This window comes from Amphibalanus amphitrite, unplaced genomic scaffold (assembly GCF_019059575.1).
Source record: "Amphibalanus amphitrite isolate SeventyFive unplaced genomic scaffold, NRLGWU_Aamphi_draft 000070F_arrow, whole genome shotgun sequence".
Lineage (NCBI taxonomy): Eukaryota > Metazoa > Arthropoda > Thecostraca > Balanomorpha > Balanidae > Amphibalanus > Amphibalanus amphitrite.
In genome coordinates, this window is record NW_024881566.1 from 695,533 (window position 1) to 719,401 (window position 23,869).

General features: G+C 49.7%; 3 protein-coding genes across 17 annotated transcripts in view; 2 read left to right on the forward strand and 1 right to left on the reverse strand.

The window, feature by feature from the left end:
* Positions 1–957: 957 nt before the first annotated feature.
* On the forward strand, positions 958–2,999 carry LOC122379072 (venom protease-like). Its single transcript, XM_043360980.1, has one exon. The coding sequence runs from the start codon at positions 1,010–1,012 to the stop codon at positions 1,904–1,906; it is 897 nt and encodes a 298-aa protein (XP_043216915.1). The 5' UTR covers positions 958–1,009; the 3' UTR covers positions 1,907–2,999.
* A 1,822-nt stretch (positions 3,000–4,821) lies between these two features.
* On the forward strand, positions 4,822–6,781 carry LOC122379074 (ring-infected erythrocyte surface antigen-like). The gene is made up of 3 exons (XM_043360998.1): positions 4,822–4,944; positions 5,233–5,563; positions 5,993–6,781. Exons 1-3 carry the CDS (start codon positions 4,854–4,856, stop codon positions 6,048–6,050), a joined length of 480 nt encoding a protein of 159 aa, XP_043216933.1. The 5' UTR covers positions 4,822–4,853; the 3' UTR covers positions 6,051–6,781.
* A 384-nt stretch (positions 6,782–7,165) lies between these two features.
* Positions 7,166–23,869, reverse strand: part of LOC122379073 — a 184,527-nt gene continuing 167,823 nt past the window's right edge. For 3 of the 15 annotated variants that reach the window (XM_043360993.1, XM_043360989.1, XM_043360996.1), the window contains 7 exons: positions 21,543–21,618; positions 21,134–21,261; positions 15,666–15,803; positions 12,612–12,739; positions 9,368–9,453; positions 8,371–8,560; positions 7,166–8,203 (listed from right to left, as the gene is read on the reverse strand). In XM_043360993.1, coding sequence (XP_043216928.1) covers positions 8,102–8,203; positions 8,371–8,560; positions 9,368–9,453; positions 12,612–12,739; positions 15,666–15,803; positions 21,134–21,261; positions 21,543–21,618 — 848 coding nt within the window. In that variant the 3' untranslated portion in view covers positions 7,166–8,101. Of the gene's footprint in view, positions 8,204–8,370; positions 8,561–9,367; positions 9,454–12,611; positions 12,740–14,414; positions 14,610–15,665; positions 15,804–16,125; positions 16,309–21,133; positions 21,262–21,542; positions 21,619–23,077; positions 23,147–23,869 lie in introns of all 15 variants that reach the window. The other 12 variants (XM_043360988.1, XM_043360982.1, XM_043360987.1 and 9 more) reach the window with 7 other exon arrangements.

Genomic DNA, 23,869 nt, shown 5'->3' on the forward strand with positions numbered 1-23,869 from the left:
TATATTTACGAGGGTACCAAACTACTGGCGGATCTAAGGGGGACATTTGGGGCAAATGCCCCCGGCCCCCCTGCAGCGCCTGAAATCGACGAAAATTTTCGTTTTTTTAAGATAAAACGAAAACTCAACAACTTTTATAAGAAAAGTATCTTTTAAACTGCACAGCAGTGCGAAAAGATTCGAAATCCGATGGGTTTTTAGTATTTGGTGAAACTTTTTTGGGGGTATAGCCCCCCGCAGCGTCCAAGACCGCCTTTCTATATCTACCAATAGGATTTGGAGGAATCTGGAGGATTTTTGTAACTGATATAGAGGATTACAGCCTTCCCCATCTGGCAGCACTGCTCGGCGGCAGTGACCACCGCCTCCCCGGCAGTGACCCCAGCCACTTCGGAGCTACGTTCTTCGGGAAAATTTGCACCGGGAAAATCATGCATAAATGATTAGGTACAAATATGTTTTTAGGTAGGATATGTATCCCAAATTGAACTAAAAGTTACAAAGTAATCAACTGAACGGCATTGATATTTATAACAAAGTGCGACTACCTAAATAAGTCGAAGCATAATCTTCTCTACAAATGTCGATATGCATAGGAGTAAATGACGTAACATTGCATGATTCATCCCCTAGCGTAGCATTCACGTCCAAACGTGTCACACCTGTTGTTCGTCAAGCCAGGCTTTACGGCCGACTTCCCGAAGCAGCCAGTCTCGGGGAAAGAACGTGATAAGCGCCGACGCCAACAGGCATCCGCCGCAGAATTGCGAGACTGACGTCAGCCCCTTGTTCCCCTACTTTCCGAGATTCGGAGACGAGAAACACGGCGGGATTACCCCGTTCCTGGGTACTCGGTGACGTTAGGCACCCTGGGGCCCCCTGCCGACAGTTGCAGGTAGCCGGCAACCGGTTCCCACCTGTGGTATAAAACTAGACCGAAGACACGAGGCAGGAGCACCTCAGTTGTCCAGCGCCGCTCGAGGGCGTCGGTGACGGACCAGATACAGCCATGGCCTCTCTATACCTTGCTGTGGGGATCGCCCTGCTGTCCGCTGTCAGCGCGCAGTTACGATTTACCGCAGTGAAGCCGTTCCCGGGCCATGGCGGTCGGACAGGCCGGCAGCTGAGCCCGAGCTGCGGCAGGGTGCAGTCCGGGGGTCAAGATGATGTGGTGGGCGGCGAGCCGGTGCTGGACGGCGACTGGCCGTGGATGGTGTTGCTGGGGGAGCGGCTGGGCGGCCGGCGCGTCTGGACGTGCGGCGGCACGCTGCTGTCGGCGCGCACCGTGCTGACGGCGGCGCACTGCGTGTCCGGCCGGCAGCCGGCGGCGCTCACAGCGCGGCTCGGTGAGTTCGACACCTCCCGCGACGACGACGGGCCGCACGTGGACGCCGCCGTGGCCACCATCACCGTGCACCCGGGATACCGCGGCGCGGCGCGGCACGACGACATCGCGCTGCTGCGGCTCAGCCGGCCGGTGGCGCTCGGCGCCCGCGTCCAGCCGGCCTGCCTGCCGCCGGCCGGCGCCGACCACACGGGACGGACGGCGCGCGTGGCCGGCTGGGGACTGACAGAGTTTAACGGCCAGTCGGCCGCCGTGCTGCAGGAGGCCGCGCTCACCGTGACGGACATCAACCGGTGCGAACAGACCTACCGGACGCAGCTGAACTTCTTCACGAGGAGGTACCCGGGCGGGTTCGGCGGCACCAAGCTGTGCGCCGCGGGCGACGAGAAGGCCTCGTGCGAGGGCGACTCAGGCGGCCCGCTGACCACACCCGGCGCCGACGGACGCCAGCAGGTGATCGGCGTCGTATCCACGGGCTTCGGCTGCGGTGTGGCCGGGTTCCCCGGAATCTACACCAAAGTCTCCCAGTACATATCGTGGATCATGCAGAATGCCGTCTAGCAGTAGCGGCGGAGCGCCTTCAATTAACGGGGGGGGGGGGGAACTGCCGACTTTTAGTTCCATTGTAATGTTAAAATGGCAAAATCAAGGGGGACACGGTGCCCCGGTGCCCCCCCCCCCCGTTCCGCCGCCTATGCCGTCTAGATGTATCAGGTTTATCAGAAGCCGCTGGAGCCGCGTGCCGCTTTTCTTCCATAATAAATATTTTGAAGAAATGCCGGGCAAAATGTTATCAGAAGCAGTGGCGTATAGCTGTATGCAGGGGAAGGCCAGGGGGGCGAGGCCATGTGCGGCCTTCCCTTTTGGCTTCAGACACACAGGCCGCCGGCCGGCCATTTAGGATAGTTGAGTGTCTCCAGAGAAACGACTTTCAGAACTTTATCTGAAGAAGGTGCTGGCCCAAGCATTTATAAAGTCAAACCACCTCCAAAGTCCAAACTATCTAAAAGCTGAGCTCCTCCGACTTTTTTTTGGGCCGAGGGGGCTCATAATGTATTCAATCCCCCCTCTCTCCCCCAGCCCGAGGCATCCAAATTTGCAAACATCTAACTTTTCTCGCAATGAAAATCGTATCATGAAACTGGGGGTGAAAAATAGCAGTGAAGTGTTCACTGTTTCATGCACTGACATAGGTGCCCCACTGGGGTATGTGCTGTAACGCACCCCACTGGAGGGGGGAGGGCTATTCACAGCCCCCTCCTAACACCGAAACTACTGTGCCGATTGTCAAAACTCAAACGGTGCCTGATGACCCTGGAACAACTGTCGAGCAGAACCTAACTTTATTAGCCTCGAGGTCACCGATGACGTCGCAGGTTAGGTCAAAGTAAAAATTATCAACGGTTTGGCCTATTTTGTCCCTATTTTGTCTCTGGCCGCCGGCTAACACGTCAGCTTAGGCTCATTTTCGGTTTGCACACTCGTGAGTAGATGCGTAAGCTACCATGAGGTTACCGAACTCGTGCTTCGATTTTTTTCAGGTCAGGGCAAGGTCATCCTAGGTCACGGAAATATATATCATGCATCGGTCACGTGACACATGTTTTATGGTTCATTTAGGCCATTGATTTCGTAATAAGTGTCGTCTGTGTCATTTGAGGCCATTTTCAAATTAATATAGCTGAGGTGAGGTCACTTCCAAGCCAGCAATTTTACTCCGGGTCCAGAAGGCTTAAGTACGACTTACCTACCCGAAATTTTTAGTCTGGCTAAAGTCGGCTAGTGCTTGGGCTAAAGTCGACGTATGACGCAAAAACGCCGACTAAAGCCCATGTTATGCCGGAGCCCGGAGGTATGCCCGCTCTGTGAGCTCCGGACGGCCGTAGTTAAGCAATCTCTTAGTGTCTTGCGCTGTTTGAGGGCTGATACCCTTAACCCTCGCCGGCCGAGGGGGTGCCGCCCCCCATAGTTTTTTTTCGCGATAGCTCTGAACACGCAGGCGATAGAGAGCTGAAACTTGGCATACCTGATCTATGATTCAAGCTGGATCTTTAGACACCAACTGCATTTTTAGGTCAGGTCAGGTCACTGACCTATGACGTCATAAGTGAACCTCTGCACGGTCTTCAGATGTCGCAACTTCGCAACGCCCTCACTGCCAGAGGAGATGTCACAGGGAAATGAAACTTACAAGATCTAGTATCCATAATGAGTCTCACAACTTGTATATCTCGGATTTTTCCTAAAGGTCATATGAGGTCAGGTCATTTTCGTGACCTCACCATTATAAGTCAATGGGGAAAAATGAAAACTGCTATTCTGGCGCCGGGAACGATCTCTAACTATCTCAAGCACACAGAATCGTGATTTGATGCACTCCTTGCAAGGTTAGATGCGTTACTTTTGCATTGTTGACCTTGCGTGACGTCATTTATGACGTCATCAAGGTCATATTAGTTTTTCGTCAATAACTCTTGATAAAATTGAGCTAGCGAGTCGGGGAAGCCACCAATGGACTCAGGAAGACCTGCCGAATCGAATGATATGCGAAATGACCTCTTTCGACCAGCTTCGTGACCTGGGGGTGCTGACCTGACCTTGACCTGAGGTCAACACCCCAAGTTGACCTGACCCGAACAAGTAGTATACCTACCATTCGACGCGCTTGAGCGAGGCGAACACAATGCTGCCAAAATCGCGGCTCTGCGGCCGTTTTTGTGAAGTTATTCACCAAAAACTGAACCGTACCTTGGGGCACTTGACCTGACCTCAGAGGTCACTGGTTGACATAGGACCTTAAAATCGGGTACTAATCTCTACGTCTCGTAACGGCGCACGCGCTCGTTTTTCCGTGGCGCGCTAGCTCCACCAGGGGCGAAACGGCGAGGGGGGTCGTACCCGACCCCCCCCCCCCTCCTCGGCCGGCGCGTATGTAGAAAACCAATAGGTCCGGCGAGGGTTAACTTAAGAAAGGTCCGACTAGGGTTGCATGAGCTCTGATCTAAGCTTTGATGGCTATATGTCGCCCGCAATGGCCCCACCCCAACCTCTGAAGGCTCATTCTGGCCTCTGAAAACTCCACACCGGCAACAGAGTGAACCACGCTGGCCTCCGGGGCCCCATAATGGCCTTAGGCAACCCATGCTATGGCCGACCTCGCAAGGCCCCACACTGACTCTTGGGAGCCTTTGAGTCAGTCTGATGGCCCTATGCCGCTCCCGAACCCACGCCGAATATTGCACCCATTAGTCTGAAAATGCACAACGCACCAAACAGGAGGTACCACTCAGCATAGGTAGCTCCTAGCTGATCGATCCTCGGCAGCAGGTCGCAGCTGTCGGTCCGGCCGGATAGTTCTGCCGACTCTCAAACGGCCGATCGACAGCTGCGTCGCATCTGCAGGCGATTATCGCTCCGCTCACACCTCATTAGCCACCGACGGACAGTTAATTGACGTATAAAGTCAGCGCCGGGCCCGAGCAGCCAGCGTTTCCGTGCCGACGCCAGGATGCTCTTGACACGCGGTCTCTGGGTGCTGCTGCTGACAGCGGTGTGTTCTGGCCGCCGAATTCATCGGCCGAGCCATGGCTCACAGCAGGGTAGGTGAACGAACGTTTGGTGCACGGTGGGATTTACAAACAGCAGGTTTTGAATAAAAAATAGATAGTATGAATGGTAACATTATTCATTGCCTGGACAAAAACTGAGTTCGCGGTTCATGGCCATGCCTGAACAAGGTATATAAAGATCAATTCTTGCCGCACCCGTTAGATAATTACGAGTTACGACTGTCCCATGCCATATTCGTCGTGCCCATCATCTGACACAAGTGTGTCGCCATCTTTATTTTCGTTCTGGAGTTGACCTGCTCGCTAATCTGCCTTTAGTGCTTCTGATCGACCTGCCCGACGAGCGCGGGGTCGACTCGGCAAAGACAGTGGAGGGCCTGTCTCAGCCCGCCGCTGACGGCAGGGATAGGTCCCAGGACCACACGGCGGAGACGGCAGAGACGGAGCTAGCGGTAGAAGAAGAGGAAACAGAAGGGGCGGCGGGAAGGACGGAGGAAGGTGGAGAGGTGTCGGCAGTGGAAGAGACAGTGGAAGAAATGAAGGAAGAAACAGTTGAAGAAACGGACGAGGAAACAGTAGAGGAAGTGGATGAAGAGACAGAGGAAGTGGAGCACAAAGTGGAACAACGGCCACCCCGAATCGTCAAAAGGTGAGTCCTGAGCCCTATTTCAGCCCTGAGATTATCAAAAAAGGTCAAATTGTTACCAAAACGCTGAAATATTGGTGAGATTATGCAAGGAATTTTATTCATAGGTATTGTATAATTCGTCATTTTGTATCGTCCAAAAATAGTTATGGTAAAATGGGCAATACTGTGTCATATATCGTACTGCCATGTCATAATGTCATGTAGGATAAAATTGACAGGTTCAAAAGTCTCCAAAAATCAAGATTTGAGATGCGGATGTTCCAGGAATGCATATTGCTCGAAATGTAAAGCAAAAGTTCGGAACAGTCCTGATTATGCTAATGGCAAAGTGGACTATTGAATTTCAAAATGCTTATATGCTATAACTCATGAATTTTTTTATAGCAATGCCTTCCTTTTCCGCACTGCAATGTGACCTCGGTATTGCAGGCAATGTTACGGCTGCGCCGAGGTTGTCTGCTCATGTCCCAACTGCGACCGGAGGTAAAAGTCCATCGGGGTCGGCGCTGCATTGAAGCCATTGTGAAGTTGAGATCGCAACCTTCAGCAGCTAACGGGTGGGTCGTATGCCGTGAATACCTTTATGAAAGATAGCGTGTAATGTGTCTATAAATTGAAATGTCGAAGCCTTGTTAAGTGATACTTGCGAAGCCGCCACTACCTACCAGCAATACATGTGATAAATGAGCGTAGAAAGTTCCCGCTTACATCTCGTATGTACAGCACGATGGTGAAGAGTGACGATTAGGGGAAATGCTGCACCCTTACATGCTACACATTGCTACACATTTACATAGTTATAAATGTACTTTCAGTATGCGGTACTTGCAGAAACGGCCAATACATACCTACAGTATTTCGACTGTACCGCAAGACGCGGCTGTTCCAGGGCGCCTGTAGTCAGACTGCACCGCAAGACACTGTATAAACTGGAAGCCTGTTGTAATGCCGCACCAAAACGCGGTATTTCGTGCACGTGTGTTGTGTGGAGGGGGGAGGGGGAGATAGAAGGCAGGGCATTATTTATGCAGACCATTTTAGTGCCGTGCAATGATGAGAGACTGATTAGACTGAGTCGATTTCGACCACCAGTTGGTTGTCACAGCGGCTGATCATATGCGATTGAAACGACAGTATCCAGTGTGAGAGTCCTCCCACTTGCCAAAATGGTCACCGGTTGAGCATGTTCTTACTGAATAGACCTCACCGGCTGTCTCGGCAGGACCATTATCAGCTTCAAGCCGTATATATGACCAATAACAAGAAAAGGAAGTTCCATCACCAGCACTGACAAAGTCATGTTACGATATAGAAATTTGCCGGTGTATTGACAACTATAGCACTAGCCGGGCCGTCGGCCCCTGAGGGCATCGGGGCCGGGCGCACACGGTGGGTCAGGGGTCACCAGACACGCGAAACCGCGTGACCTCGGGCCCAGGGCGTGTGGCCCCCGAGGCTCCCCGACCCAGCGCACGGCTGGACGGGCGCACAAAATAAATAGGGAATGGTTAAACATGTCCGGTCAAAACAAAACGGTGGCAGCTTCAAATGAGGATCGCTCCCAATGGTAACACCTATTACACTGATGTTTACGGGTGACTAGAATGACTACGACGATCAAACGATGATTCTCGCCGCGACAGCAGCTATATGGGGACATCTCTCTTCAACGCAGGCTTACGGTCAAAGAAACGGTGCAGCGCAGAGACTCGGACGCACACGTAAAACGAGGCGCTGTCATAGGCTAGAAGGCAAACTTATGTCTCTGTTGGATTCAGTTATGGTGCAAACACGTATGAGTGCCAGTATTTTCCTAGTCAGCGTTGAGCCGGCGTTACAAACCGGAGAGGAACCGTCCCCGGGCAACACGCCGGCGCAGTACGCCGCAATGGTCACAGTCGCGCCGCAAACGTCACAGTCTCGCCGTTCGCGTCACACTGATGCGTCAGATTTGTCTCCGCTTCGCCGCCCTCGTCTGCCACGGGAGACGTGTTCCGACGATCGTCTCGCCGGTATCGGCGACCAAACCAAAGTCATGGCGAGATTCAGACGCCTCCCAAGAAGGGAGAACAGCGACTGTGAGCCAACAGAACACATATAACACTGTCTCACGCCGCACTCGACACGGATTTGTCCACACCAGGCCCCAGTGGCGGCCTGGCCTGGTATGATCTGGAGTCGTCACAGACGATTACACCCACTGTTGCCAGCAGTGTCCGCCCCGCGGCGCGCCGGAGCAAATCATAGGTGTGAGTATGTGTGTATATTGTATGTGTGTGTGTGTTCGACTGACAGGCAGTCGGTATCCCAGCGGCTGTCGGCAGCCAGTCGGGCCATCACAGGTGCTCGGGGAGGGGGCGGGGGTGGGTCAGAGAAGGTGCGCCGTCCGCGCTCCGCCGGGGCAGCGGGTCGCCCCCGTCAAACATCGACGGCGTACCGGGCCGCGGCGCCTCGCCACCGTAAGTCGCAACTTCCCCAACACACACGGACACTGTCAGAGTACAAATGGCGGCCGGCCGCCGCCGGACCGTGCGACCGTCACACCTCGGTGAGATATTTGAGCGGACAGGCGCCCTGGCGGTTCTCGCCGTCGCGAATCATTATCATCCCGTCCACCTCCTCGCCAATCTGTATGACGATCTGCCGGCACAAAGACAAATACCGTGAGTGTCACGCCCGTGTGAGTGGTCAAACACACAAAATAGCCCAGTTAACAGTAAACAAACACATCAAAGCACTAACTGAATTCGATGAGCTCGATGATGCTGAGCGGTTGGGGTGGGAGAGGAAGGGGGAGCGGCACGCACCTGGTCTCGCAGCAGCCTCATGCCGTCCTGTCCGTCGGTGACCTGCAGATTGTGGGTGACCTGGAGCGGCCGCTCCCCCGCCTGCAGCTTCGTGATGTACTTGGACGGAAAGAAGCCCACCTTGCCCAGACACTTGCCCTTCCACCAGTCCGGATCAGAGGTATCCATCACAGTCAGCTTGTAGCCAGCTCTGACAACACAAACATAGAGACACGCATCAGAAGGCCGGCCTAGACCAGACGATCTATACGTCAGATACGTTACGTTCTATATATTCTATATATAGGTACGTTCTTTCTATATCCATATGCGTTCTTTACGTCAGAGATAGATTGGAGGTCAGGATGAGGTATCGATGACTGGCAGACAGCCATCGCCGGTCAGCTGTATATAGTACAGCAGAAGTACCGGCCGTCTGTCCTTTGCCATTAGTGAGCCGGGCTGGCGCTGTTCGCTCTACGGCAAGTCTGAGTGGCGTCTGACGTCTGACCGAAGCGGGCAGTCAGCCGCGGAACACTGCTAGGGAAGAGGAACCGTACACTCATTCCAGACAGGCGCGAAGGTCATGGGAAGGTCAGGAAAGGTCACAGGCCGCTGAGTGAGGGCCTACGAGCGACGAGAAGTGGAGAAACAGCGCGCAGGGTCGGCCAGGAAAATGTGGGCCGCCGAAGGATGAGGACTCGAGGCACCATTGCAAACGAGAATATGAAAATTCCAACGAGTTTCAACGGCAGGCTCATTACAATAAACGTTTTGAGTGTCATTTTCTTAAAAGTCATAAAATGCCACCATAAAAACGATTCGGACGCTAATTTGAGGAATATTGTAAGCAGCGTTTTACCGGTAACCCCGTATGATTGGCCTGGCCGTAACAGCAATGAAAACAAGGCATGGAAACTGTTTGTATGCAATAACAAACACATTTCCCATATCTTGCGTCTGTGTGATTTCCCGGCACTTGTGCAGGTCTGGTATATAGTCATTTCCGAGCACTCACTTGAGATCCAGTTCGTCCTGATGTCTCGAGGCGAAGTTATACAGCACCACGTACAGACTGGTGGGTAGCAGGCGGTGCGGCTTTTGCTGCGGAACAGACAGTCACTGGTCACTGACAGAAGTTCAAATAAAGCACTGACTAGCACACTGCAGCTGGCTTCCGCTCTGCCTCATAGAGTCTCCCAACATCCGTTTGACCGTGCTGTAATTTACGCCACCTGACGGTAGAAACTATTTACTGCGAATGACCTGGATTGCTTGCGAGCCAATCGTTCCTGGGCAGTTTCTCAGCGGTTTCCATTTAGTTTAATGGACACTTTACACCAACATATGGTCGAAAACGGCACTGTCCCTTTGTGGCGAATGGGGTAGAGAACTGTCTGTGGCTCGCGATAAAGTTGTGCAATCCAAGTCCGGGCCACTAATCCGGCCAAACGGGGCACACTTGCGCAATAGCACAACAAGAGGTGGAGTCGTTGGATCAGTATGTCGCTACACCTCTGCTCATGCACGGACAGTACGAGTAGCAAAGCATTATGTCTTACGAGCATCTCACCATTACAGCCGATATCAATAGATGGGAAAGAAATTGATCATTAACATGGCACAAATGTATTATTTTAGCAATTGAAAAGACCGAAATCGGTCCTTTCAATTGCTAAAATAATATTTTTGGGCCATGTTAATGATCAATTTCTTTCCCATCTTACTTACAGTAACCATGGCAAAAAACACCATCCATTACAGCCGAGATCAATAGAGACCGACTGACCGGTGAGGGGTGGACGATAAAAGCTAACACACCGGCGCACTATGGTTGGAAACGGCCTCACGGATGGCCGGGGGTCAACGCGAAAAAATGTTTTGCCCATAACTTGTTAATGCGTAGACCGACTGCGATGAAACTTTGCATAGGTATACCAGTGTCTTTCGTGCATCATACAGTAACACAGAAATGACGAGGTCACGTCACGTCACGCGTGTGTGACGTCATCATTGCAAGTATGTTATAAGTCGCCTATGTCTTTCGTTATGTTATCGATATCGCGAGGCATTTTGAACATGTTTTGAATACTGCTATTACTGAATGGATATTGTTGTTATGCTTTAGGGCGAGAAATATCAACGTAGTGACGCACAGTGTCTTACTATTGGTCATAAAGGGTCAAAAATTTGGAGAAAGATTATTTATAATTTTTTTTTTAGATTGGGCAAAAAAGTAAGAAATAAATGACGATCAAATGACAAAACATGCGTCAGATTAACCCGGCAGTTGCTGGGGTATTTCCCCATCCGCCGTTTGCCGGGGGGGGGGGGGCGTTCAACGCCCCCAGCCGATAACTCGCGAACAAATAGGCGCATCGAAACGCACGAGGCGCGGCAAACGAAAGAAGAACGCGACGAGACGATTCACATGAATACTTTAAAGTTGAATTTCGAGGTCACAGGTCGGGTCAAGTCAGGTCAAACACTTGAAATCGGGCTTTCAGTAGCATGGACTTTAGAACCTCGCAATCGGTGCCTCGCGTTTCGCGTTTCGATTATATCGTCATCAGTTGGTCCTAAATAAATTCAGTCATCAGTTGGTCCTAAACAATCTGTCACAACTGTCACAACTGTCACAACCCTTCATATAAGTGCTAAAAGAGTGTCAGATCAATGTAGGGGTCAGTCAAACATAGGCCACTGGCCATGGTCAAAGTCAGGTCAATCAGGTAAGCACATAACCCCGAAAATTAAAACTGGTACCTATTCGCAGCCCATGCATGACACATGTTTTATGGGTACTTTTGGGCGTAGATCACGATGGTGACATTCATTTTATCATACGAGTACGTGGCTGGTTGAAAAAAGATCAATTTCAGAAATGCATGCATCATGGTCGTGAAGTAGTCACGAGAAATTGCCAACATTCAGTTCAAGATTTTGGGAAATGTAGAACGATGATCAAAAACCATAGATAGCCCTTTGATTTGCCATGGTATTAGCAGTGTAATGGCGTTTACAGCATGTCTGTATGTCTGCTCTGTCGGTGGATATCCATATCCATACTCCAGGATATCCATACACGTTTGCACGATATCCATACTCCAGGTGCAGCGGCGAGCAGTTACTTCTTACGAGGGGTGCGGAGTCGAAGTCAGAGTCGGAGTCAGAGTCGGAGTCGGAGTCAGAGTCGCCCAGAGTCGTGGCAACGAGCCAGGAGTCGGAGTCGGAGTCGGGGTCGGTCAGGAGCCCGCAGTGGAAGTCGGAGTCGGTCCGAATCGGAACAGCTCCATCACGACTCCGAAACACTGGCAGGGGTCCGGAGTCGGAGACAGAGTCGGCCGGAGTCATGGCAACGAATCAGGAGTCGGAGTCGTAGTCGGAGTCGGATTTGGCGCCACCACGACTCCGCAACCCTGCTTCTTACCATCATTTATAAGGATAAGCGATTGCAAGACTGACGAGCCGACCTGGTGCTAACGAAGCGACGGGTAGGTACGCCTCGGGAGATGAAGCTTCACGGACGATTTTGCGCACAAGTGCGCAGTCTGCTTTTACGTTCCCCTTACGCAGAATTTAACAGAGACTTATTCTGCCAAAAAGCTCAATGGAGGTCGATGGAGAACTTTTTGTATGTCCAATGAAACATAAACGTAATTTTGCAAATATTGCTGTGGTGACACTGCAAACAGAATGCAATGCCGTTCCTGATTTTGAACACGCATGGGAAAAAGAGTCACTCCACTCGATAGCCAACATAACAAGGATTATTTTGATATATAATAATCCAGTTTTACAACGTCATGGAGGTACTCCACATGCTATCACCAGCGCGGTTGTTTAAACCTTTGACGGCGCACCAAAAAAGCCACTATCAGAAACTCCCGATTCCACGTACAATAATGAAGACTAAATGCGCAACTAAATAATTTTTTCTGCCCAATTCAAAACATTTCATCAATTTCCAACAGAATGACACCCCAAATATACATATATTCCGAAATTGCCCACGGCCATCCGTGAGGCCGTTTCCAACCATAGTGCGGCGATGCGCCCGGCTAGCGGCGAAGTGGACGATAGCCGATAAAGGCTAGCTCATTGGCGAGGTGGAAGAGAAAGGTCATGCCTCATCGTTGAAGTGAGGACGATAAAGGCCAACTCACTGGTGAGCAGCGGACGATAAAGGTTGACTCACCAGTGAGCAGTGGACGATAAAGGTTACCTCACCGTTGAATGACGGATGATAGATGCCAACTCACCGGTGACGGGCAGGGCGAGGTGGACGCTGAGCTCTGCGACTTTTCATTCTCATCGGGAAGGTCGAGTGAGGACATTCGCATTGTCCGCGCCGACAGCAGCCGACGGTTGTGTACGGGACTTGACGGAGCTGCGAACAGCAGCGGAAAAACACCAATCGTCAGCGCGCGGCACAGGCAGCGGGCCAATCAGAGGCGGAGCCGCCACACGCTGTCATCAGCGGCCGGCTCGCGATGAATACGAGCTTTATGATATATTCAGGAGTCATGCATTTAAATGAAGTCAGCTAAGCCAAGTATGACAAATGTCGCCAGCATTTGGAAGTGACATTCCTAGTGTAATTAGGGACAGTTAGATCTGGGCTCACCAATAAGGGAGAGATTCTGTCCCACTTATCTGTTAAACCTTTTGAAAAATGGCTAAACAAAAAAAGTAAAATGCATCTTTTAAGTTACACTAAAAAACAATAACGCGAGCTTAGATAGTTGCAGAAGTAACAGCATTCAAATTTATAACATCTGGCCATTACAAGTACGTCGTTATTCATCAATGCATGTCACGTCTATTTAAAAGTTTAGCCACGTTTAGCTAGGCAGAACATCGAGTTATTTACACCAAAGTGGAATGAAGCTGTCCAAGACACCATTGTCCTCGTTACACCGAACACTGATGCTGATCGGAGCGGAAAGCTGCGAGTACATTCGCCGATAGGTCATCGCTTAGAAAGCACGTTAAAATTGCATTAACAGCAGCGACAAGCTTAGAGATGGCTCAATAAAGCCTTTGGCTCAAAATCCACCCTAACGGTGCCTGTCAAGTTTCCAGACAGACTTTGCATTAAAGCTATGCTTTATCTCCGTCTATTCAAAAGGAATGCGCAGCATGTTATGATACAAAGCATTATTAGTAGCTTGTGCATTGGGCATCAATGGTAAAAATAAAGGGCATTCAAAATATGTACAAAATGGTGCAATATAGCAAAGCTTAGTAATATTTATTCACAGCTCAATTATTTTATCAAAAATAAATGCACTGCAAAACCCATATCAGTCCCCCGAAATAGTTAAAATGTAGGCAAATGTATAGGAGTGGAAAAAGCAAGCGTGACGAAAATGTTGAATTGTATATGCTTTGGGACCGGCAAAGCTTGTAACTATGAACCTGATTCGGGGTGCAGCATTACCTGTAGTCGATATTGAGTCCGATTGGTTAAAACAAGTTCTGAATCGTGATCTCGATACAAGGGAAAACGGACGTTGTGCTCCTAGAATAGGAGCACATACATATCAAGGTTATGCAGACATTCCGCATATCAAAGACCTCCTCCAGATCATAGCTCACGCTGCAAAGGCCGCATTCTAACAGCCCAAGAATTCAACTCTGCCTGTCTGTGATGGTCCCTGGGACCATCACAAAAAAAATAACGCCCGCCACGTGTCTCATTTCTTCGAGCAGTAGACAACGCCGGACTGTCTCGTTGCTTTGCGGTGTTTTCTACGCGTGCTCATTTGCGCTGTCCGTCTACGCATACGTTGCCTGGACTGCGCTGCATCTACACACCATGCGAATAGTGCAACTCTCTGCCTGTCTGTCTACCGACCATTCTGGGCGCTCTACAGTCGGTACCCGAGCTTCTTGCTCCACATTCAGTACCCGAGCATCTACCAGGTCTGTCCGACGCTACAGAGTTCACTCCAGTCCCGCTATTGGATGCTATCGATATTCGGGGACTCGTGCTCACTAGGGCGGGCGCCGCGGCCCGGACCGGCGGGGGCGGGGGCGGGGGCGGGGGCGGGGGCGGCTACCGTGACCGATGGCCGGACTGGTGGATCGGGTGCACGGCTCCGAGTAGGCCACCAGACGCCTGCCGAGCTTGGCCCGGGTCAGGTCATCGACCTGGTCCAGCGACATGGAGGCCGGCTTGGCGGCGCGCGAGCGGCGCTGCGCGCGCTCCAGCGCCACCAGGCTGAGCGCGATCGCCGACATCCGATAGGTGCGGGCTGAAACCAGGCGGCGCCACCGTCACTGGCCCTGCCCTGCCGGCCATGTCCGGCCTGGACGGTAGGTATATGTGGGTTTACGCCGCGGGCTCGAGCCTCTCTGGAGTGGGAGGGCGGCAATTGTGGCAGACAGTGCTAAACGAATTTGGGTAGCAGCAGCATTGCCAGGGAAAACGTAAATAACGAGGGAATAAGCCAGGGAAAGCGGTGAGTGAGTATCGAAGGTGTCAAAACATCACGAGAGTTTAAGCGGACTAATAGCATGAACCTATATTCCTATCCATAGATGGCGCTGGCTTCGTGCGCCTGGGAACCATACTGTGCCGCCTGACTGCCTGGGAGGTATACTGTGCCGCCAAACTCGGCAATCATTCTCGATCGTTTTCGAAGCGCGTTTCGTTAGGTGACATGAGACGGTAATCGCTGGTAAGACCATACTTATAACGTATGTAAGCAACATTCAAGGTAGGGGTATCTTTCAAATGAATAGGAAAAGCGCATGAAATTCAGTTTCGCTCCTGTTCGTACGCCGAACTGAATGGAAAAGAAAACGACGCTTGTTCTCTCTCTCGGTCCTAATTTACTTCTACCGCGCTCCTGTGTGATTCGTCGTCTTGCTGCTTCAACAAAGCGCACATTAGTAGCGCGCGGGGTGCCGATGCAGATTATCCACTGCGTGAACGATGATGGTCTAGGTAGATACAAAAAATATGAAAATGGACAGAATGACCGGGAAGGAATTCCACAGAGAAAACATGAAGCCAGAAGAATGAGGCCACATATCTCGCCGTGGCGAGAGACACAGACATGCGCGGTTTGCTGCAAGGGTTGTGTAATTAATTACAGTTGAGCAGAGGTGCACTGTGGTGAGCGGCGGTGAGCGCGTGTGAGAGTTGTGAGTGAAGGTGAGCGCCGACCGGGTGGTCCGCTGTGAGAGAGTGCGTGGCGCGGTGTCGGTGTCACACGCGGGGCCGGCCAACACCCGTGCCACAGCGGGGAGCGCAGAGCGCGCGGCAGGCACACACGCAGCGGCTGCGGCCGGGGTCGGCCGTTTACATTGGCTGTGAGACGAGGGGCCGCTGCTGCTCGGGCCGGCGCGCCGGTGACGCTGCGCGTGCTCCGTGGACTCGGGCGAGTCCAGAGAAAAACTCTTCATGCGCAAACTGAGCTTGCCGCGACGAGGACTGTGTGGAGCTGCCGGGTCACAGGTCAAGGTCAGAAAGCTGGGTCACTGCCGGGTCACGCGAGAATCAGCTGCTGGATGTGGTGACTGAACCAATTGGTCGCTGGTCAGTCAACTGCGGGCCACAGCAGCCTCACAACAGAGGTCAGCGAGTCACAGGGTCGCACAGGTCAGCGGGTCACAGCGCCAGGGCTGGGGTCAAACACACACTGGGTGGCGGGGTCACTGCACACGGTTAGATTGCGTCAGCCTGCTCCGGAGGTCTTCCAGACGCGGTCATATAGCTCCCCTGGACCACCACAGCACACACACACGCACACACACAGCAGCTACCGTTCGGGTCATAGGCCACCGGGCCCGGCTCAGATTTCTGCTTGCTCGTCTTGCGCCGTAGACTAAATGACCTGAAAAAGTCTCGCGGTGGAGTTTTCTCTTTAACTTCTGACTTTGGCCGTCTGTTTTCCACAGTTTTCGGAGAAAAGTCAAAAGGGTTACTTGTCGCCATTTCTGGGGGAGCTGGAAACAGGGTGCATATAATTTAAGTTAAATACTTAAATAACGCGATCAGCACGGAGGAAGTTATTGGCGGGCTCAGTTAGGCAGAGGTGGCCACGGGACTTCTGCGTGTCAGCTGCTGTCTGCACCTTTTTCTCGGTAAAATTGACTATAGTCTGAAAAATATCTTATCTTCGTGGGTAGAAATTATCAAATGAGACTTGAAATCTGCAGTTTTGCTATTTTTATCTTCAATATTATTTTAATACGATTTTGCGCAGTTGTACGATATTGCAAATGTAACAAAAAGCGGCGATCAACTGTCCCGTGATCAGCTCTCCCTAATGCTGGACATGATACAGGTGAAAATGACAACAAAAAATAAATCACGACAAAATTGATTGAACATATTAAGTATTTTTAATTACTGGAAACAGTTGCTATGATCCAATACAAAAAAGATTGTCTTAGAGGTAAAGAAGGTACAACTAAGTTAAACCGATCAATGCGGGCTTCAAATGCTTGTCCTTTTAAACAAAGTAAAATACATCAATATGAAACAAAGTTCTGTCAAAGTCATTTTTGTAAAATACTAAACAAAACTTATCCACGCTTATGTCAGGAACACACCAATTGACAGTGAACACAAATACACAAACACGGTGGTATTTTTAAACACATCAACTACCTAACATTGACGGATCCATGCACGCGGTACCGATGTTTCCGAGTGACGTACGACATGCGAGACACGGACACGAGGTAGTGAGTGCTTCAGTCGCCGGCTCTACAAGCGTGGAGCTTGTACGTGGACATTTCTAAAAGCCTTCAAGCTATAACGGATGGAGATTTCACGTCTCAAGCTTGCTTAAACATCGTTGTACTGCAGTGCTGAATTATTTCATTTGCTCATTGTGATGTATGTTTGTGCACTTTAACATTGCATTGCTTAACCCTCGCCCATGTAGGGGGGGGGTTGGTGCAACCCCCCCCTGAGGTTTTTCGGAAATAGTGCAAAAACGGCGGCGCGCAGCGCCGCCAAATTTTGGGTACCTTATGGGGCAAATCTTGCGCATCTTTTGATAAAAAAAATTTGACCGGGTCATGTCAGGTCACGGAGTTATGACGTCACAAAGGGAACAGCCTCCGGCCGGATTTTCACAAACTAAGTGCCAACGCCCGAGGTTTCCTGCCGGTGGTACGGACATCGGTTGATGGATCGTGATGAAACTTCCCATGCCTATTGGGGCAAGTATTGGCTATCATATGGTATAAGAAACTTGACCGGGTCAGGTCAGGTCACGGAGCTATGACGTCACAAGAGGAACAGCGTCCGGTACTATTTTTGAAAAGCGCCCGAACCACTATTTTGCTAATTCTTGTCACCTCAATGGGAATATGCAGCAATATTAGCTTCTATAGGGAGCAAATGGACCTCCCAAATCCAAAAATACAATCAGATTTCAAAAATTTAAATTTTGATTTTTCGAATTTCTGCCGCCGACTGTGACCTTGCCGACTTCCGGCGCTCCCAACGCGCCATTTTTAGAGCTAGGGAAACGAAATACATACCAAACAATAGAGAATTGATCAAGGAACACGATAGTGAAGGTTTCAAGTCGATATCTCCCACCGTTTTGCCGCAATCGCCGCCGAAAGTTGAAAAAAGTCTATTTTTCCGAAAATTTGACCTTTGACCGGTCAAAAGTAGGTCAAATGTTGACCTAGGACCAAAAAATATACCACCAATCGCGAGATCTCGGCGAGAGCAATCCGTTGGTCTTTTCCGCTAAGCTCTACGACGCTCCGTTTTCAAACGCCAAGGGGGGGGTCGCACCAACCCCCCCCCCCTGCATGGGCGAAGGTGGCAGATCGCCGTTTACGGGCGAGGGTTAAAGAACACAGTCGCAAACATATCATAGCTAGCTACATACATGTAGGGCTGTCTACCCATCACGTCAGTCTAGCGAAATGATTTTGATTACAGCCCTTTTCCGCTGAAAATACTTACGGACCCTCAATAATTTCAATTTGTTTCCAACTTCTTGTAGTTTATTAATTTCAATCCTAACCAATAGATTGATCACTGATCAGACCTTTTACTTGGAGCAAGATTTTCCTTAATTGTTCAGGCATTATATAGGTAAGCTCATAGATTGCTTGAATATCCATCGATATAATTACGAGCCTCAGATGCCTTATGATTCATATAGCAATATGACAGATGATTTTCTTTGCACCAGCTGCATACAAAAAAAGGTCTGCATGTAATTTGAATATGGTTAACAAATACACAAGTGAACGTCTACAAAAACGTACATCGGGTACGACTCGGACCCAATTTGACACTTTCCAGCCAAGGGGGCCGATATCCCACCCGTAGCAGATGGGGCACGACACAATCAGAGTGTGACTGAGGGGTGGGTGGGGGTAGGAGTCGGTGACAGCAGCATGCTCAACTCTCTGAGTGTGAGTGTGAGTGTGAGCTGCGCACAGCGACGGGCGGCCGCGTACTTGAGTGGATGACCCGCACCACCTTGTCGGTGCCGTTGACGGAAACAGTTCGGAAGGCAGCGAACTCTGCGCGGCGCCTCATTCGGTCCCGCGAGTTACCGATACCTAGGGGGTGTCGGGAAGTCACCAGAGGTGTCAGTTACCGATACCTAGGGGGTGTCAGGAAGTCAACGGCAGTGTCAGTTTCCGCTACTTCCGGGCCAGTCCACGGGCCCAATTGACTGGCCTGAACATGTCAGTCCACGGGCATGTCAGTGGCCGCTCCCTAGGGGATATCAGAAGTCACCGGTGGTGTCAGTTGCCGCTACCTACCAGTCCGTGGGGTTCCAGTCAAATGGGATGTCAGTCTACCTGAGGGCCCGTTCGCAGGGTGTCAGGCAACGGGGCATGTTAGTCGCCATGATCGGAACGGGACCGACTGAACCATGTCCGTCACTGGATGATATCAGTCACTGAATTAATATCAGTCACGGGTATGTCAGTCAGTGGGTCAGGTGGATTCAGGCCCGTCCATGGTCGCAAACATGAAACAACAACCGTATAAAGTCTGTTAAATGTCTTCAGAACAGACATCGAACTGAAAAAGTCAATGCTTGTATGTACTTAGCTAAGCTGGTTCTTCGTGTCTAACTAAAATCTGGTGTCCACTTAACAGGCCCAAGGCTGTTGGAGCCCGTGTACAATTGCAAATACAATGCAAATACAACAGCATTTGCAAATGTGTCTGGGATAAGGTATATCGTAACATATCAATTTATTTGCCGTAGACAAAGGACGACGGCCAAACCATGCACAGCTGTAGAGAGACGATAAAGATGGTGGCCGCGGAGACCTGTGGCCACCATGGTGCATCTGGTGGATCGGACGCAAACGGCAGCACGACTCGCGTACTCAGATGATGTAGTGAAGACTTAGCCCTCACGGTACTGTTTTGCAAGACAGTGGTCACATTCGATGCAGGAATGTTTTCAATCAGTGCTTGGTCGGTGCATCTCAAAACGTGCTTAACTTTTTAGTTGTGATAAGAAATACAAAAATCAATCTGAGCCATTCATCCAAAACGACCAGTGAGATTTCGTTATGAAAATTTTTAGGTATATAAAAATATCAAGCATTCAAATCTACTGTTTAAAATCTTCTATTTCTTAAATTCATTGTATGAGTTTCTATAGAGCTCAAGAACAGGAAAAAAATCTTAGAAGTGCATGGAAACTTCCTCATTTATAAAGCAATTTGATTACAGTAAATACTACCGCTCATACGGTGAGCGGGACATTATTAAATTTTCAGGTTTTGTGCAAAATATATATCACAACCAAATCACTAGTTTTGAGGCTAGGTATTTCATCGATGCAATAAGTCACAATGATATAGATTAGTATCTATCTATCGGTGAATTATTTACGACATTTCCTATATTATTTAACGAGCGCTAGGTTAGGAACCCACTACGCGTTTTTGTTCACCATTGTGAGTCTTGCCTGAGTGAGCACTATTTTCTGAACTGGCCTGATAAGTGTGACCATCAACGTCTCGAAACGCAACCCGTCTTCGTGCATCTGGAAAGCAGCGCCAACAACATCTTTCATCCCTCATCACACATTTGGGCGACGTTATTAGCAGCCTTCAACAATACAGCGGGTGTGCTACTCGTACGTGGGCATCTTTTGCTACGAGAACATTAGATACATGTATTCATCAGCTACAACTAGACAAACCTTCACAGTGTAGCGAATCACACTACCTCGACACTCGGATTTTGAACTGATAAAAAAAGAAAAAGACGATCATCCAGGAAATAAAAGGCTTGTCGATCTCGTCGCTGCTATCAAATCACTCATGATATCGACGTTAGCCACCAGATCTGCACAAACCTACTGCAAGCAACGGAGGTCTTTATGCTGATTGCTGGCATATGGTTATGTGAATAGGCCCACGAGGTACTCCTAAAAGAAATCATTAGTAAACTCTGGCGCGTTTGAAGCAGTTAGCGTAAATCCAGGAACTCGCGACAATGGTTCAAGGCAAACTCGTCCCCAGCGTTGTACAGGCTGTCACCAATCTCATCGAAACCCGCGGCATACGGAGAATTTTAAATCGGATTGCCTGCTCAGAGAGCGCCATGCCTCATCACGAATTCATGGCTCCTGTTGGCCGAAGCACTTCACACCCGGGAGGCGCGAGGTTTGCGTCAGACGAGTTCCGTAGAAGGACGCGTGGGCCGCGCGTCGTCAGGCGGAAGGTGGCACTGGCTTCCTTGGTGGGCGGCCATCCAGGCAGCAGGGTCAACCAAGCCTACCGACCTTGTGGCACACACACAGAGGGGACTCACCTGAAGAGGAGGAGGCGCCCCTGCCCAGTGAGGCAGGCGGCGGGTTCAGCGTCCGGGGCGTCGAGCCCTGTCGCCGGGACAGCTGAGATGATGACGAAGTGGATGACGCCTGGAGGTCGTTGGCGGAGCTGGAGACGGACGACGGACAGGGCAGTGTCAGCGGCTCCGGAAGAGTTATTGTCGTGTGTTTGTGTTCAATAGTTATTATGCATCTGTGCAAGTGATTATCAGGTTTAGTACTTATACAGCATGTTACTAAATTTCGGCACATGACGCGTCTTTTCTACAACTGCATAGCAATTTGACGCTACAGAGGTGAACGATCGCAGCAGCTTATCTCGCAGACAGCAGCTGACAAATCTGTTGGGTGTGAACTGTGAGCACCACCAAGCGCGCGCCGCTCTCTCACCCATGGTTGCTGGTTCGGAACCCGGCGGGGTCCGTTGGCCTGCTCAGTGGAAGGTAGTTGGGATCCGCGTCGTGCTCTGAAAGGGACACGGTCGGAGTGTCAGACGGCGTACACGACACGAGAGGATGTCAAGAAAGGGAAAGTGGATAGACGGTCAATCCTAATCAATTCAAAACCTAATGAAAGCAGACAGGTCAGGAAAGTTGCAAGTCAACAAAAATGAAAAATAATTACAACTGTAATAATTAGTCTTAAAATAAGAGTATGTAACTGTCGTAGCTGGTTGCTCTATTCCTTGAATGAGAAACAAACATGACAAAAATTAGATATTCCTACACATGTTCGCTCTAGGGACTTCTCGACACCACTGCGTAGATTATCCGGTCAAATGATTCGACTGCGACAAGCTTTGCATTAAGTCTTGCGGCGAGGACTATTGACTCAGCAGGACAGCTCGTAACAGCGTCTAACCACTGCACTGTCGTGAACAAGACGCTCACAGTGTTTTCGAGTTGGAGTAGCCCTTCCCCACTCCCGACACGACTGACACGACACTGAACAGGAAGCGACATCAGACGGCTGCGGCCCGGCCCGGCCGGCCCCTGAGGCCAGGTGACGGACATGCCAGAGCGGTTACACGGCTCACGCCGCAGGTTATTGGTTAGAAAGCTAAGCCATTCGCTCCTCCGGCCTACACGGACTTCCCATTGCAAATGCTTTTTCCGTCTTTTGATGTTCAACTTTTGAGTACTTTTGTACTTTTGTGAGCTTTAAGTCTATGCAGGCTCGGAGCTCGTATACAGCTATTTCAAAATTTCTGAATTGCAAAAAAAGAAAATAAATATAAAATAAAGACTTTTCAAAGATTTTTGCTCAATTAACACAAACTTTTACAATTAACACAAACTTTTATGATACATTCCGCAACACAATATGATTCTACTTCATGGCAAATCATAAAAATATGCATAGCAAGACAGTATTTATACGATTTTGATTTGCAGACGCACGACAGGACAGCATAAAATTGAAAATTCCTATGTCCTATGTGTGATCTAAATGCCTACCATTCACTGATTTTAACGAATGTCTATGACCGAACACAACTAGTGATGGTGTGACAACTGACAAGCTCACACTGCCTATGCTGTCGTCACTATACCTATAGCACATCCACCAGCTCGTAGCATGAGGACATTCATGAACAATAGACGCCACATCTGAACGTTAGGACATCAGACAACAACGAAATAGCACCTGATAAACGTGTCGTGTGCTTTATCAGTGCAGTAAAAGCAAACGTTTACGACACAACAGCATCTATTATTGAGCAGAAGACGCACAACAAACAAAACCAGCCAGATGCAACGATGTTTACATGAATGTACGGTATATGCTATAATAGGCACATAGATCTGTTAACATGGTGTAAAACCAAAAACGATCTACTGTGCCCTAAAAATGGCAGGAAATGAAAAAGAAATGATGTATAGTGTTGGACGCAGAACAAGAAACAAAAATAAAGTTTGATTTACGGTCTTGTGATATGGCTTTCCTAAACGGAAGTCTTTTTGATATTGCCACCCTAAAACCGGAACGATTATCTGAAACAAAGAAAGAAAACAAATTATTCAATGTTTACAAAATATCACTTAACCCGCGCCCTGCTGGGGGGGTGTTTGAACACCCCCCCTTGTGGTTTTTCGCGAATATCTCAAAAACGGCGGCGCGGAGCGCCGCCGTTTTTGGTACACCTTATCATACATCAATTCTACACATGTTGTGAAAATTTAAGACCAAGGTCATTCAAGGTCAGGTCACCAGGTCACTTGAAGTGACCTCACCTCATAAAAAGTTTCAATGTCTGTCATAGCTACACCGAGTGACCGATCGCTTTGAAACGTTCAGCGATTGCTAAAAGCAATAGTTTGTACAAAATATATATTTCAGAATTTTGATATCGATGACCTAAGGTCAGGTCAATTTTGCGACCTCCCCATTATAAGTCAATGGGAGAAAATTGAAATGCGCCTCTTTTGGATGAAAGACATTATAAACACTCCCAAACACCGAATAACAAGTGGTTTAGACACACTGAACATGAAAATGGTGTCCGTGACCCCTGTTTATGCCCTGAGGTCATCTTAGGTCACGAATGGTATCTAACAGTTTTTCGCAAATAACTTTTGATAGAGGCATGATAGAGCGATGAAAACGCCTTAGATGTGTTCAGCTCGACGATACGGATCGACTGATATGCAATATGACCCTTTCCGGTCAGGTCATGACCCTGACCTGAGGTCAAATTTTCAAGTTGACCTTTCAAG

Excerpts from the sequence above, each read along its gene's own strand:
- LOC122379074 (XM_043360998.1), top strand. The coding sequence starts at position 4,854 with ATGCTCTTGACACGCGGTCTCTGGGTGCTGCTGCTGACAGCGGTGTGT. Across the intron at positions 4,945-5,232 it reads GAGCCATGGCTCACAGCAGG|TGCTTCTGATCGACCTGCCC; the intron begins GTAGGTGAACGA and ends ATCTGCCTTTAG. Across the intron at positions 5,564-5,992 it reads CCACCCCGAATCGTCAAAAG|GCAATGTTACGGCTGCGCCG; the intron begins GTGAGTCCTGAG and ends TCGGTATTGCAG.
- LOC122379072 (XM_043360980.1), top strand. The coding sequence starts at position 1,010 with ATGGCCTCTCTATACCTTGCTGTGGGGATCGCCCTGCTGTCCGCTGTC.